The 13,584-nt window shown below is 27.1% G+C and overlaps 1 protein-coding gene across 1 annotated transcript; it reads right to left on the bottom strand.

Moving 5' to 3' along the window:
• Positions 1–3,313: 3,313 nt before the first annotated feature.
• LOC111621110 (transmembrane protein 145-like) lies at positions 3,314–13,460 on the bottom strand. Its single transcript, XM_023363177.1, has 10 exons — positions 13,452–13,460; positions 13,121–13,195; positions 9,041–9,232; positions 8,881–8,962; positions 7,848–8,044; positions 6,353–6,525; positions 6,155–6,275; positions 4,383–4,442; positions 4,139–4,282; positions 3,314–3,927 (listed from the first exon to the last, which is right to left on the bottom strand). The coding sequence occupies exons 1-10, from the start codon at positions 13,458–13,460 to the stop codon at positions 3,826–3,828; spliced, it is 1,155 nt and encodes a 384-aa protein (XP_023218945.1). The 3' UTR covers positions 3,314–3,825.
• Between the last annotated feature and the right edge of the window lie 124 nt (positions 13,461–13,584).

Genomic DNA, 13,584 nt, shown 5'->3' with positions numbered 1-13,584 from the left:
ATATATATATATATGCTGTTATAAATTTTATAAAATAAATTTAAAATTTTTTTTTTCTTTGCTTTTAATAACAGAATAAGAAATGAATCCATTAAAAATTTTTAAACATTTTTATATGACATGATCAGTAGAGGTGCCATACAATGCTGGATACTGAGCAGATAAGCTGATGATGTCTGCTGGTTCCTATCAGTTGCCATCATCAGTGTCTAAGCCATCTAAATAATCTGTGCACGTCTAAGGCCTACATCAGGGATGTCCAGCCCACAGGCTGCATTGCAGCCCACTTTATCCTAAAATTTTTAGGTGCATTTTCATTTATTTTGGTAATGAATGGTGTAAAAATTATTCTAGTTTCACTGGATACACTTTCAATGGATACTGATGTAAGGATGTAATTGATGCTAGAAAACTGTACTACCCCACATGCAAAATATTCTTGTCTGAACAATTCTTTTTGTGCATGGAAAACATCAAAGCTGCTGAAAGAAATAAGTTGATGATTCCCATTTAACTAACATTCTAGAATTATGACTAGTACCATAAATGCAGATATTGACAATATTATGAAAAGGAAGGCAATGTCAAAAATTGCATTGAATTTATTTTTATTTTGTGTGAGTATAATTTGTTTGCTGTCAGTAATACAGTATTTTATCTAATTATATATATTTGATATTCACAATTTGAACTTTTTGGAATCATATATTTATATAAAGTAACTTTGTGACTCACTGAATATATGTAAATTTCTAATTTGGACTATTAGGAAAAAAGGTTTGACAACCATGGTCTACATAGTCTTAATCTCTGAAAGGGCCTTTCATGAACCCTTTCAGTAAAATAAATTCATAGAAATTTTTCAAATTTGTTCATTCAATGTTAAATACACATTGAATGAACAAATTGTTTTTTGATAGTGAAACAGAATAGTCATCATTTTAAGTTTAATAAATGACTTTCATGTAACTATCAATAGTTATATTAAAATTAGTGTTTCATTGTAAAAAGAAGTTTATAATAAACTAATGCTAGAAATAGGAAGGAAATAATTAGAATTATAAATGCTTTCTATTAGTAGACTGTGCATTTGAATTCAGATTTTCTTAGAACGATCTATTAATCACATTATTTTTAGTTTTATCATTGTCATAAGATAAAATTGGTATTTTTTTTTTTTTTTGCAAAAACTTAATGGTTAGCAAAAATGACTGTTTCTTATTGTTTGATAAATCTTAACATTGTATTTTGCAGTATATTTTAGTTACTTTTAAGATGGGCAAAGCATCAGATTAATTGGTTTTCTTAAATATAAATTATTTCTGTATTTTAAATTACTTACACCTTGAATACACCACTGACAAAATTCACCAATAATGTTATTGTGGTGGACAATATTTTCTATCACTTGTTAAATATATTGATTTTTCTGGATGATGTACATTCAAATTTGAAGATTGACAAAATTGGGTATATTTTGTTGTGGCCACAAAATCTTAAAAGTTTGTTTTGGATTTGGAAAAGTAGGACAAATTATTTGATGTTGCTATCTTTAAGAAAAATGCATTAACCATTTTTCTTGATTTCAGTTTGGTCAATGATGCTCAGTTTTAATTAAAGATTAATTTTTATTTCCTCTGTTATTTTTGATGGTTTGATGGACTTGTCATTAAGTTTTTGTAAAAATTTACTGATTTTATAAAATGATTGAGGAGTTTTATTTCCCCTCATCATTTTTGACAGCTGTAGTTTCTTACATATCATAAAATCCAGCCAAAATAAAGCAATTTTATTTTTTGCTGGATTTTCTAGTCTGTATGAAGCTATATCTTATCCATTTATTAAGGGACATTGCATATTTTTACAGCTTGTAAATAAATAAAATTTTAAGTATATAAATTAATAAATGAACAATGTGAGCATAATAACAATTGAAACTTCTCTAAGAGTCTCATGGAAAATATAATAAATAAAACTATTGACTCTCTTTTTTCGTTGCCTGGATTTCAAGTTTTGTCTAGAACTCAAATTAATAAATGAACAATTTTCTTAATCTGACATTGATTATCCATTTCCAAATGCACCAGTTTGTAACAGATAATTAAACTTGGGCAAGATGGTGCCCAAATAGAATTTCAGTCAGAGATTTCATGGAATGTTGGCTGTTATTGTTTACTCTCATCTAGTGCTCAGTGACTCCTAGACATTCCCAATTCCTGATAAAGTGGGAGAGTTGGCATTATAATTATAATTAAGATGAATATGTATGTCATCATGTCATATTTAGTTTTATAAAATTTATTTCATAATTATCATATTAAACACAAATTATAAGTTTGTAAGTTTAAAAAGAAACAAAGATTTATTATAACATTAGACAAATAACAAAGAGAATTGATTTAAATTTTCTAAATAACAAAACTATATAAAACCTTATTTATAGAGGGAACTTCTGATGAATGAATAGTTTGTGTAAATCATGGATGTGGCCAAATTGATCAAATTTTTTGTTATATAAAATATTTTATCTGTAGAGATAAAGTAATTGCTAGTTATTGTGTTGCCTAGAAAACAGGCAATGTTTTTTTTTTATTTCTCTCTTCCCATTCTAAAAGGAAATGCTTACTGAAATTCCAAAATTTAATTCTATAAATGCTCTGTTAAAACTTATTATTCTACTTGATTGGAGCACACAAGTTAAAAAAGTAACTACAGTTTCTCTAGTATGTTGGGCAAAACTTCAATATCAATCATAAAAAATGTGATGATCACATTTTTTATGATATGTTTGAACAATACCATCTTTTTGGAATCTTAATGAGTTACACTTCAGTGAATAAGATAGTGGACTTGTCAAAAATCAATAGTATTAAATTATATTTCAGTTTAATGATGATTGTGTAGAGCTTTAAATAATTATATGGGATTTTCTATCAGAATTTTTTCTTGATGGCAGTGGGTTTGGTTGCTGAAGCAATAGTTTTTAGCTTGTGTGCTCCAATAAATCAGAATAATACATTTTTCAGAGAGAGTTGTCTGTAAATGTTTTAAAACAATAACTAAAATTCTTTACAATGTTGTTGTATGTGATCAAGTAATGTTTATCAACAATCATCCAGTACCAAAATTATTCATTATTAACAACTTACTTAATTATACATAATCACTCAAATATTTCACATCATATATAAGAAAAAATTTATTATATTTCAAAGATTTCATTTATTATATACATAAATTATTATCAATCACCAATCAAACATTATTATGATTAAAAAAAAATAACTACACACACTGTAAATTTGTGATTAATTTAGATTTAAGGTGCAAAGGTCGTTTTGCTTGAATTATGAAATTCTCAAGAATATAGCTTTCAAATATTTGAAATTGTCAATTTTTCTTAATTGTTTTATTTAGAGCAATACTAAATTTTATAATAATTATTTCGAGATAATGATTAATTTCATTACAAAATATCTTTGTTTTTGATGCATTTGTTTGAAAATATATTGATGTAGAAATAAGAAAAATGGAGAAAATGGATGGATTGTCTGTTAACGTTAGAGTGGGATGGATGCTTCAATGGATGGACTTCTTTAAATGAGTGTACATACTTTTCATTTTTCATACTAATGATTAATGTATCTTTTACATTTTGGGAACTCTCTTAAATGCTTCTAATAGGTACAACACTGTTTGGATCATAATCACAGTCTTTTATCTTGAACATCAATTCATTGTTTTCTTTATTTTCCATGGAGTATAAATAGATTATTTTGTTATTTATCACTGTAAATCTCCTGGTAAGATTTTTAATAGCAAATATTAAACATCTCTCACACTATGAGGTGGCGTACCTTCTGTTGGTTCCATGATGGCAGCTGTTCTTGGAGATTTTTGATTTAGAAATGAAGGTTCAGTATATATCTAAATTAAAAATGTGCAAATGAATATTAAAGATGTACTTTAATTAAGAATGTAAACGATATTGTAAAAATTATTTAGTATTTCTCAACATTTTTTGCTTATAAGTTTGTGACCATGAATATAATGCTTTATCTTTTGAGGATTATGATTTACCAGTTGAGAAACACTTCTCTATATATTAGTATGAATGAACAATATATAAAATTTTTACCCTTTGTGGCCTATTCATTGTGTTTTGAACTCCAAATAGAATCAAATAGTCGGGGGTGTGATTATATTGGGCGGATACTGCATACGGATGACGATTAAATCCATCAATATTATTCCCCCCAGGAGGAGTATTATCAATGCCAATCTATGATACACATATACAGTATATATAAATGATATATAATAATTTATTATATCTAAAATAACTTCTTATTAAGTAAAGAAGGAATGGATAAATTGCCAACCTGAGTTGTCCTAACATGAAAAGGAAAATTCTTATTTGCAGCAGAAGGTCTTGTTAATATCTGAGGAATAAAAGTATTTTCAGAAATTATTATAAAATTATATTTTAAAAGCTTAAATATTTAAAATATTTTTTCTATAAAAAAGATATAATTTTAAAATTTATTGCTGTGTAATTGAATCATCTCATAATATTTTGAATTTTGTATTTTACTGAATCATCTAATTAAATTAAAATGAAATTTTGTTCATTATGTAAACAATTTGCTAACAAATTTTAAAATGAGAAGAGTTTGAGCAATTATAATATCAAAATAGTACTACAAAAGTTAACAAATAACATATTAACAAATGAAAGTTTTTTTTAACTGTTTAATAAACTATTCTTTGATTATTTGAAAAAATATTCTGGATATATCATTAGTTGGCTTTTACAAGCATTGTAGGCTGTTGCTGCCTTCACCTCTCCATTGTACAGTACACTGTTCCTTGATTCTGTCTGACAATTCCTGGAAGACAGAATCAAGGAACAGTGTACAGTGACATCTCAAACATCCTTTGTCTTATTTCCATCTTTTCTTTGATTTATCTCTGAATCTTGGGATGTTTATCAGACCTGAAAGACTGACAAAAGAATTCTATCATTTATGTAGAACAGTGTTTTTCAACCTGTGGGTCACGATCCCCCCTGGGGGTCGCAAAGCCTTACACGGGGTCGCGGGTAAAAGAAAAAGACAAGTGTTTGTAGGTCCTACACTACAATAAAAAAAAACTACAATTACAGTGAGAAGGCTGTGCCTGTTTATTTTACACAGTAAAATAAACAGGCACAGCCTTGTACTGTAATTGTAAACAGCCATGTACTGTAATAAACAGGCACAACCAATTGTACTGTAAATTTACAGTGCAATTGATTTTTCGATCGATATTTAGCTCTCAACAGAAAGAAAATTAAATACATAGTTTTTAAAATCACTGATATAGTTTTAATATGACCCTAGGGGGTTGCCAGAATTTTTTAACTTGTAAAGGGGTTGCGTATTCAAGAAGGTTGAAAAACACTGATGTAGAAAATATGATCTGCCATTAGGTTAACTTTGCATTACCAATGATCAAAGAAGTTCCAAAAACGTCATATAGTTTTTGTTTTTCTTTATATTAAGCATTATGTGTATTGTAAGTAGAACCATATAATTTTCTGAGGATCTTATTTTCAAAAGTTATATGATTAATTTTTCTCCTTGAATTACTTTCCAAGTTTCAGCTGCATATATGACTACAGATCTTCAAGATAAATAATTCATAAACAGTTTTTTCTTAAATCAATACTTTAGGCTTGAAACTTAAAGTATTAATCATATTTGTCTTATACTCTATTAATAATCTTTAAAATAAATTTTCATCTTTGACATCTTTGAAGTTATAAAAATTATAATCATGCATTTCCAATATAAATCAATATTCAGTGAATGTACTTTCTTATCTATTAATATGAGTTTTCCTTACAAAATATTGAAATTTATATTTTATAATTGTAGTTATACATTCTTATTATCCATTATTTATGCTTTGTTATACTTTATAAATTAGTTTTAGGGCATTGATCTTTCAAAAGGGAAGTTGATTGATATTTCTTAAAAATTTATTAATAATAATTTAGTATGAGACATGTTTTCACCTTTCACTTACAATTTTATTTTTGGGAGAATGAAAAAAATTAAGTAAAAGAATATAGAGTGAAAAATATATATATAAGTAATGATATTGTACTTACGAAAAAAAATAAATGTGCCAAGAGAGATAAAGACAATTCCACACCATTAATGACAGATTCTCTCATCCATTTGGGAACAACAAATGTTGATATTAAAATAACTACTGGTCCTGATAAGAACCTTAAAATATATGGAAAATATATATCAAAGACTTTTGTATGTATTTTTAATGTTATTATATAAAACCTAATATTTACCATAAAGTATATATTAAGAAGAGTCTTGTATAAAATGCAGATTTTTCTGGATAATGAATCAATGTAAATATTATTGCATAGACAAACCAAGCCCATCCTAATAATCGCAATGCTATAAGGCCATATCCTGCTGGACTTTCGTACAAATAAAGTACTTCACCAGGGTCAAAAAACTGAAATTTTTAACAAGTTAATTATTTAAAAATCTTCAGAAGTTTAAATAATTTTTAAATTATATAATATTTTATAATAATAGTTAATCATTCCAGTTTTGATTATAAAACTTTTTTTTACGTTTTATGAAAAATATAGTTTTAATTCCTACCAATATTTACTAAATCATAATTAAATTATTATTAACCTCTTCATTTCCTTCTAAATTTGTCTTTCAAGTCAATAAAAATTAACTATAGGTGCTAACTTTTGAATATGAAAATATACAATAAATTACTGAATTAGGTGTGTCCAGATAAAGATGGGTGTGACTTTACGAATACATATAATTTTTCCAGATTTATTGGAAACTTTTATTCATATCTCGTTCTTAAATAGAAATATATCTAACAGGGTGGAGAACAATTTATTAGAATGCAAAAAATCTGTAAATTTCGTAAAAAACAATTAAAAATCATGAAGTGCAACAATTACTAATAAATTAACTTGTGATGATGATAAATATAATGTTTAAAGCATTCGTTATCATGATCAAAATGATATCGTCAGTAGACAGTGATACTCGCACTCGCACAGATTGTATGTTGTAAAGGTGTTTTCACTTCAGACATTCTTGTTCAGCAGAGAAGCTATCATTTCCACGTTATTATTTTTAACTTGATTCATGACAAAATTAAACTTATCAACAGATAAAAAGAATCAATCTGCAATTTTTAAGTTGAAAAAAAAAAGATTTTATCTGAATGGATCGTAATGATACAAAGCTACCCAATTACTGAGAATATCACTATCATTATGTGATGTTATGATATTAAACTTAATTAAAATTAAATTAAAGGTGATAAAATGTAAATGTAATTTTGGTAAACCCACGTTTAAATTAGTTTTAAGTAATATTTAAATTAGATGTAATTTTATATGAATTTATTAGTTTTTTATTAACATTCTGTTAACATCATCTGATACAGAAGACTTTTAATATTAATTTAAAATCTATATATACTGTATTTTATTATTATGTGATATAAAACACACTTATGTGAATATTCATCTTCAGAATCAATGGAGCAATTAAGATTTAGTGAATAGTCACTATTATTATTATAACGATGAAAATGTTATTTTAACGCGCATTTTGATGTAAAAAATAGGATATTTTTGTTAAATATAAAACTGACAGAATGATAGAAAAGATTGATTTATGGCTTTCATTGATAACTATCGGTTATAAATGGAATGATTATTAATTGTATAGTAGATGATAACATAATCGATGATGATTAATCATTATTTCGATTATAAAAATAAAGAAGAGACCTACTTTCTGTTCGTAAAGATAAAGTGCAGCATATACAACGACATATATAGTCATAAAAACTGCTATTTTTGCAGCTGTAATGGATCGTAGACGTCCTCTAGTTACAGTATATCCTTTCCCAATTAGAATGAGTAAGAGTAGGAATATAAGAGTGCTTATAGCTTCTAATAATTTACCTAAAATAAAAAATAGAAATTCATCTTTAATTCTTATTACAGACTAGAATTCGGTGTATATTTATAGTAACTACAGAAACTTCCTCTAAACTCCACATTTTAAACATTTTTTTAGAAATTTAGAAAAAATGTCTAAAAATTTAGAAAAATTTAGAAAAAGGTACTTATGGGTTGAGGACTCCTGTCGGAAATTGCAATTTTTCCGAAAGATTTTTCCGAAATGCAAGTTTTTATTTTTCAATTTTACTAGTCTACTGTTATTTAGTTAATTACATTCAAAAACGCAATTTTAATCGCAATTTCCGGTTAGTTTTAATATTTAACAAATTTCAAAAACTGCTTACTTGAGCAGTAACAACTTAATTTTGTCTTCAAATACTAAAAATAAAAAGAACCATCGGACGAAAAAATTTTTATTAGCCTATTGTTAATGTAAGGTTAACTCTGGTGTAGATTGGGCCTAAAATCCGACTTCTGACGCCAGTGTAAGTTTGCCGACGTTAAGGGGGAATAAAGTCTATCTCGCGTCAGAATGAGCCTAAGGGAAACCGCGTATGTGGGCGGTGGCGATGGAGGCAAATGAAGTACAAGTGTTTTACAAAAAAAAACCCGTTTCTTTGTTCGAATTCATGCTTACATCGATATTGGACAATTCCAAATCTCGGTGCTCCTGTGAACGGCGAAAGTTCGGGTGATCGGTCGCAGCCGGGGCGGACGAGAAGGATCACTGGACGATACAGATGTTCGTTGTTAAGCTGCGGCGTCCTGGGTGATTGGCGGTTGCACAACACAATCTAAATCNTATTATTATAATATTGATAAATGATTAAATAGGTTTAACCTTTTTATAAATTTCTTACAGAACTCATCAGCAGAAAAATGCTTGAACCATATATTATTTTCATTATTAATCATAGTTATTGAGTAATTTAATTTCAGACCCTGTAAATATTTAATTTTCTATGAATTAAGGATTAAAATAGTTTACTTGGATATGTTATACACATTTATAGATGTTACCTTGTGGCTTCCACAGTTGCTTAAAGCGATGAACCACCATCTTTCTCGAGCAGAAAGGAAGGTTCTGTTGTGAACACATCTGTATACACCTTTATCCTTATGTAGTACACAACCAGAATGTGGGTGACTTTTTGTTAAATTGATAATTTGTCTATTATTTATAGACAGGACGGATTCTTTTTCTTTACACGACTAGAAAAAAGTTTAAAATAGGATATTCAACGATTTGTTTAAATATATTAGATGCTATATTTTCAATATATTTTAAAATTGATTAATTGATACGAAGTGCCAGCAAATTGTAAATCAGTATTTTTGTTTTTATCTCTGACCACTTTTGAGCTTAACATTTTTCTGTTGCACCCATAATAATAGCTCATTTGATAGATTTTTTGCTCCACACACGATTTTACGCCAATTTCAGGATGATTTGTACACCTCTGATATTGGCGCTAAATTGAAGTTTGACGGTATAGGCGCACTCTATATCTACACGCAATAAGCCTATATTTTAATAGTAAACATCATTAAAAATAAATAAATAAATAACAAAAGTAACATGCTTTGCATACACATGCAAGATTCGACGTCTTTGTTTAGGAGAAACAAATGTAGGCCCATCGTCCGTATATTGCTGATAACAAATGAAACAATTTAGGTTCAAAATTTTATAAAATTTACTTTTGCATTTTATTTAAACACAATATTTTTATATGTTTAAAATTTTTCTAATAATTTACGTATTGAAGTTTCATATCGTTTTCATATAATTTTAATACTTTATTCTGAATGTGGCCCCCCAGAGTTTGCTCTTGCTCCCCAAAAGTTGATTTTTGGCTTGATGGCTCTCTTAAAATGTTCTGTTCTGTGGCTTGAAGGAGGCCACACGGCTCCGGTTGAGAAACGCTGCTATAGACCATACTGGTTGATCATAATTATGTCCATCACGGGCGAGTCTGACTCAATGAGACCTCATCGAGGGACGCCCCAGTGAGAACAAAATGTTTAATCTCGAATGATTCGTGTAGTAAGACGAGCGTGTTAAGGGTGTCCTGTGGCGCAAAATCGTTTGAGAACATTTGATGAATGAGTTATTTGTACTACGTGAAATCCTCAAAAACGTTAGGGCTGTTAATAAATAAATCGAGACTAAATATCAAACCGTGGTGAGAAATGATAAACGATGTTTTATTCACTCGTAAAATGAATTTCGAGGTTGACTCAATGGGACCCCATTGTTTTAAATATTTTCATTAATTTATATAACAGTAACAATATATTTAAAATTATTTATATGTATTATCTGTCATATAATATATAGTAGATAATAACAGAAGGAAACTTTTGATTCAACAAAATAGGAATTCTGTATAATTAAGTTGTTTACATTGTTTTACTCAATCGCATCACGTTGCATACACGCTCGTGATTTGCACACGCATCACTCAAAAGATTTCGTGATTGTATAAAATTTGATTTTTACGCATTTTTTAAACTTATCTAAAATTATACAACAATTTCTGATAAATTCTATTTAAAATATTTAGAGGGACGTTGATCCTCAATACTTAACGTATTTCTCTTTATCAAGTTCTGTTCAGAATCTTTTAATTCTTAAGACAAAACAATTACAGTAGAACCTCGATTATCCGCCCTAATTGGGGACAGGGGTTGGTCGGATAATTGAAAAGTCGGATAACCGAAAAGTATGAAAAAATCCATTATTAGTGTAGTATATTATTATATCCCATGTAATTAGTATATTAATATATCGCTATTAACCTATTTTGCGTTGAATTTTCATCGATGTTAAGCCTAACAAAAATTTTTTTAAAATAATAATCGTCGCTATTGTAGCGCCACATCACTAGCGGACATTTGAAATTTGCCGACTAGGACGGTTGGTTAACCGAGGGGTCGGTTGATCGGGGGGCGGATAATCGAGGTTCTACTGTATTAATAATTTTATGTACATATAAAATGACATTTTAAAACGCGTACGTCTATTTATTCGAAAATTTTTAATCGATTTTATTTTATGTAAATTATTATATTTCTTACATAAGTATATTACATAACTAAAGTTTATCGCTTCATATCAGGATGATACTAATGATTAGAGTGTTTTGGGTTATAGACTTGAGGTTTATGTTCACTCATTTAAAACTGCATATCCCATCTTGGATCAAGATTCCAAAATGGATGACATTAAGACAAATGATACCTTATTATCTCGTTAAGACTCTTTGTGACGTAAAAGGTAGACCAAAAATTAGTTAACTGAAATATATTTTAACAACGATAAAACCGGTCTTAAATAAATTAAAAATTAAATAATCTTTGGACGACTGTGTATGTACATTATATAACTATTAACTTATGGAAGAAAACTTTCATAAGCAAGAAAAAATTTTAAAAATTATTATTTTTCCCTAAAATTGAATCAATTTCTGAGCCTTTCCTTTGTATATTTCTGTAACAAAGTAATAGAAGTTGTAAGGAATTCAAATAAGAAAAGTGATTTGTTTTTGGAATTCTTTTTTCTGTAATTAATCTCCTTTAGAAATGCGATAATAATAAGTAAAATTATTGATTTAATAAATGAAAAATAAATTGGATAACTTCTGTATGAAACGATAAACAAGAAATATTGCGCGATACGAAGCACATAATGGCATTAAAAGAATAGATTATTGACAAACAAGAAATACTGTATAATTTACTTGCGATATTATATGAAACGTTGCACAAAATATATATATAGGCCCTATATATATATAAGAAGTATTAACACATAAAGCATAAGATAAATCCTGAAAAATTACCATGTTTAATTTTATTGCTTATAATTTGAGCGTAAATTCGCTTTTGAAGATATTCGATATTTTAAAATTATAATAAAATACTATTCTATTTAAGAAATTTATACAGGTATTAAATATCAAAACTAAATTAAGAAATACATTTTAAAAATATTCTAAAATGCAATTCGTAATGATCCAAAACTTGATAGTGACAAGAAAAATATCCGAAGATACTACAAAAATAAATCACTGTAAATAATATACTCTACTACTGTAAAATACATAATTTATTGAAAAATATACAACAAAAGAATTTTAACGTAGATAAATACATTAAAATTCGTTGAAAAATATCAGATTTACATCATGAATCAACGTAACAGTAAAGCATTGAATCGTCCTATATTAATTAAATATAAATATTTTGTATTTTCTAAGATAATAATTATTATTTTAAACGACAATATATGAATTCCCAAAATTATAATTTGTTTTATAAATGTTTTGATCTGTTAAAATTTATTGAAATTGCATATTAAAACATTTTTTTTTCAATCGATTTATCTGGCAAATATAATAAAACTATTTAACATTGAAAATTCTAGGGCGTTGTCGGAACTCGATAGAAAAAATCCAAAATAGTCAAGTGAAACGATCACAAATATTTTATTTTTAAATTATAATAAAAGTTATAATGTTAAAAAATTAGAAAAAATTCAAATAACTCACAATAATTAATTATAATCTATTTATTATTAAAAAGAAATCGAGCAACGAAAATCATTCCGGTTAAAATTAATCAAAATTAAATTTTAAAATGATTTTAAGTCATTAAAATTTATTTTTTTCGTTAAAAATGATATAAAAGTTATCGATAATTGTAATTAAAACAAGGATATAACAAGATTATGTTAAGAGATGAAAATAATAATATAAAAATATTTTAAAATAGTAAATATAATTAACAACAACTAATTTGGAAACAAAAAACATTAATTTTATAAATAAAACTATAATTATAATTATCGGAAAAATTCATACGGGATGTATGCAGCTGTATTTACATTTAGTATAATGAGTTTCCATGACAACTTATCACATGAGATGTGTATGAGTTTGTAAAGAATATGAAATTAGTAAATTTTTGAATAGAAAATCTAAAGAAAAAATATTATAATTTTCTTCTATTAAGAAATAATTTATTTAAAAAATATCAATAAATAAATTTTAATAAAATTAATATAAATTAAATTAATGAAGTTGGATAAGATCATACCTTTCTCTTTTTATATACAGAAGGCCACTGATTCTTGGCATCATAATATAATAATAAATTTTGGATTTCGTAATCCTATAAAGAAATAATTTAATGTAATGTAATTTAATGTAATAATTAATTTTAAAAATATATTTATATAAATGATAACTATCAAGAAACTCCATTTTTAGTTTTGGTTTGATGGAATATGACAAGGCAACACTTGGACGATCTGTCAAGAGGAAATGTCTTCCAGAAGGACTTTTTATGGGAAACTGCCCCCACATTTAGGTGTAGACACGTGAAGAAACCAGCCCGTTGGTCAAGCGCGTACCCGCGATCAACTAACTACCACCATTCATTGGTTTTAACCACGCCGCCATTGGCGGGCAATTATAATAATTTATGTTGTTATAATGTTATATAAATATGAGATATATATTTAGCATTATTTGTTATAAAATTATAAAAATTATATATAT

The sequence above is a fragment of the Centruroides sculpturatus genome, unplaced genomic scaffold (genome assembly GCF_000671375.1).
Source record: "Centruroides sculpturatus isolate CEXI.00-Female unplaced genomic scaffold, Cexi_2.0 scaffold284, whole genome shotgun sequence".
In the NCBI taxonomy this organism is placed as follows: domain Eukaryota; kingdom Metazoa; phylum Arthropoda; class Arachnida; order Scorpiones; family Buthidae; genus Centruroides; species Centruroides sculpturatus.
This window is presented reverse-complemented; position numbering and strand designations above follow the sequence as displayed.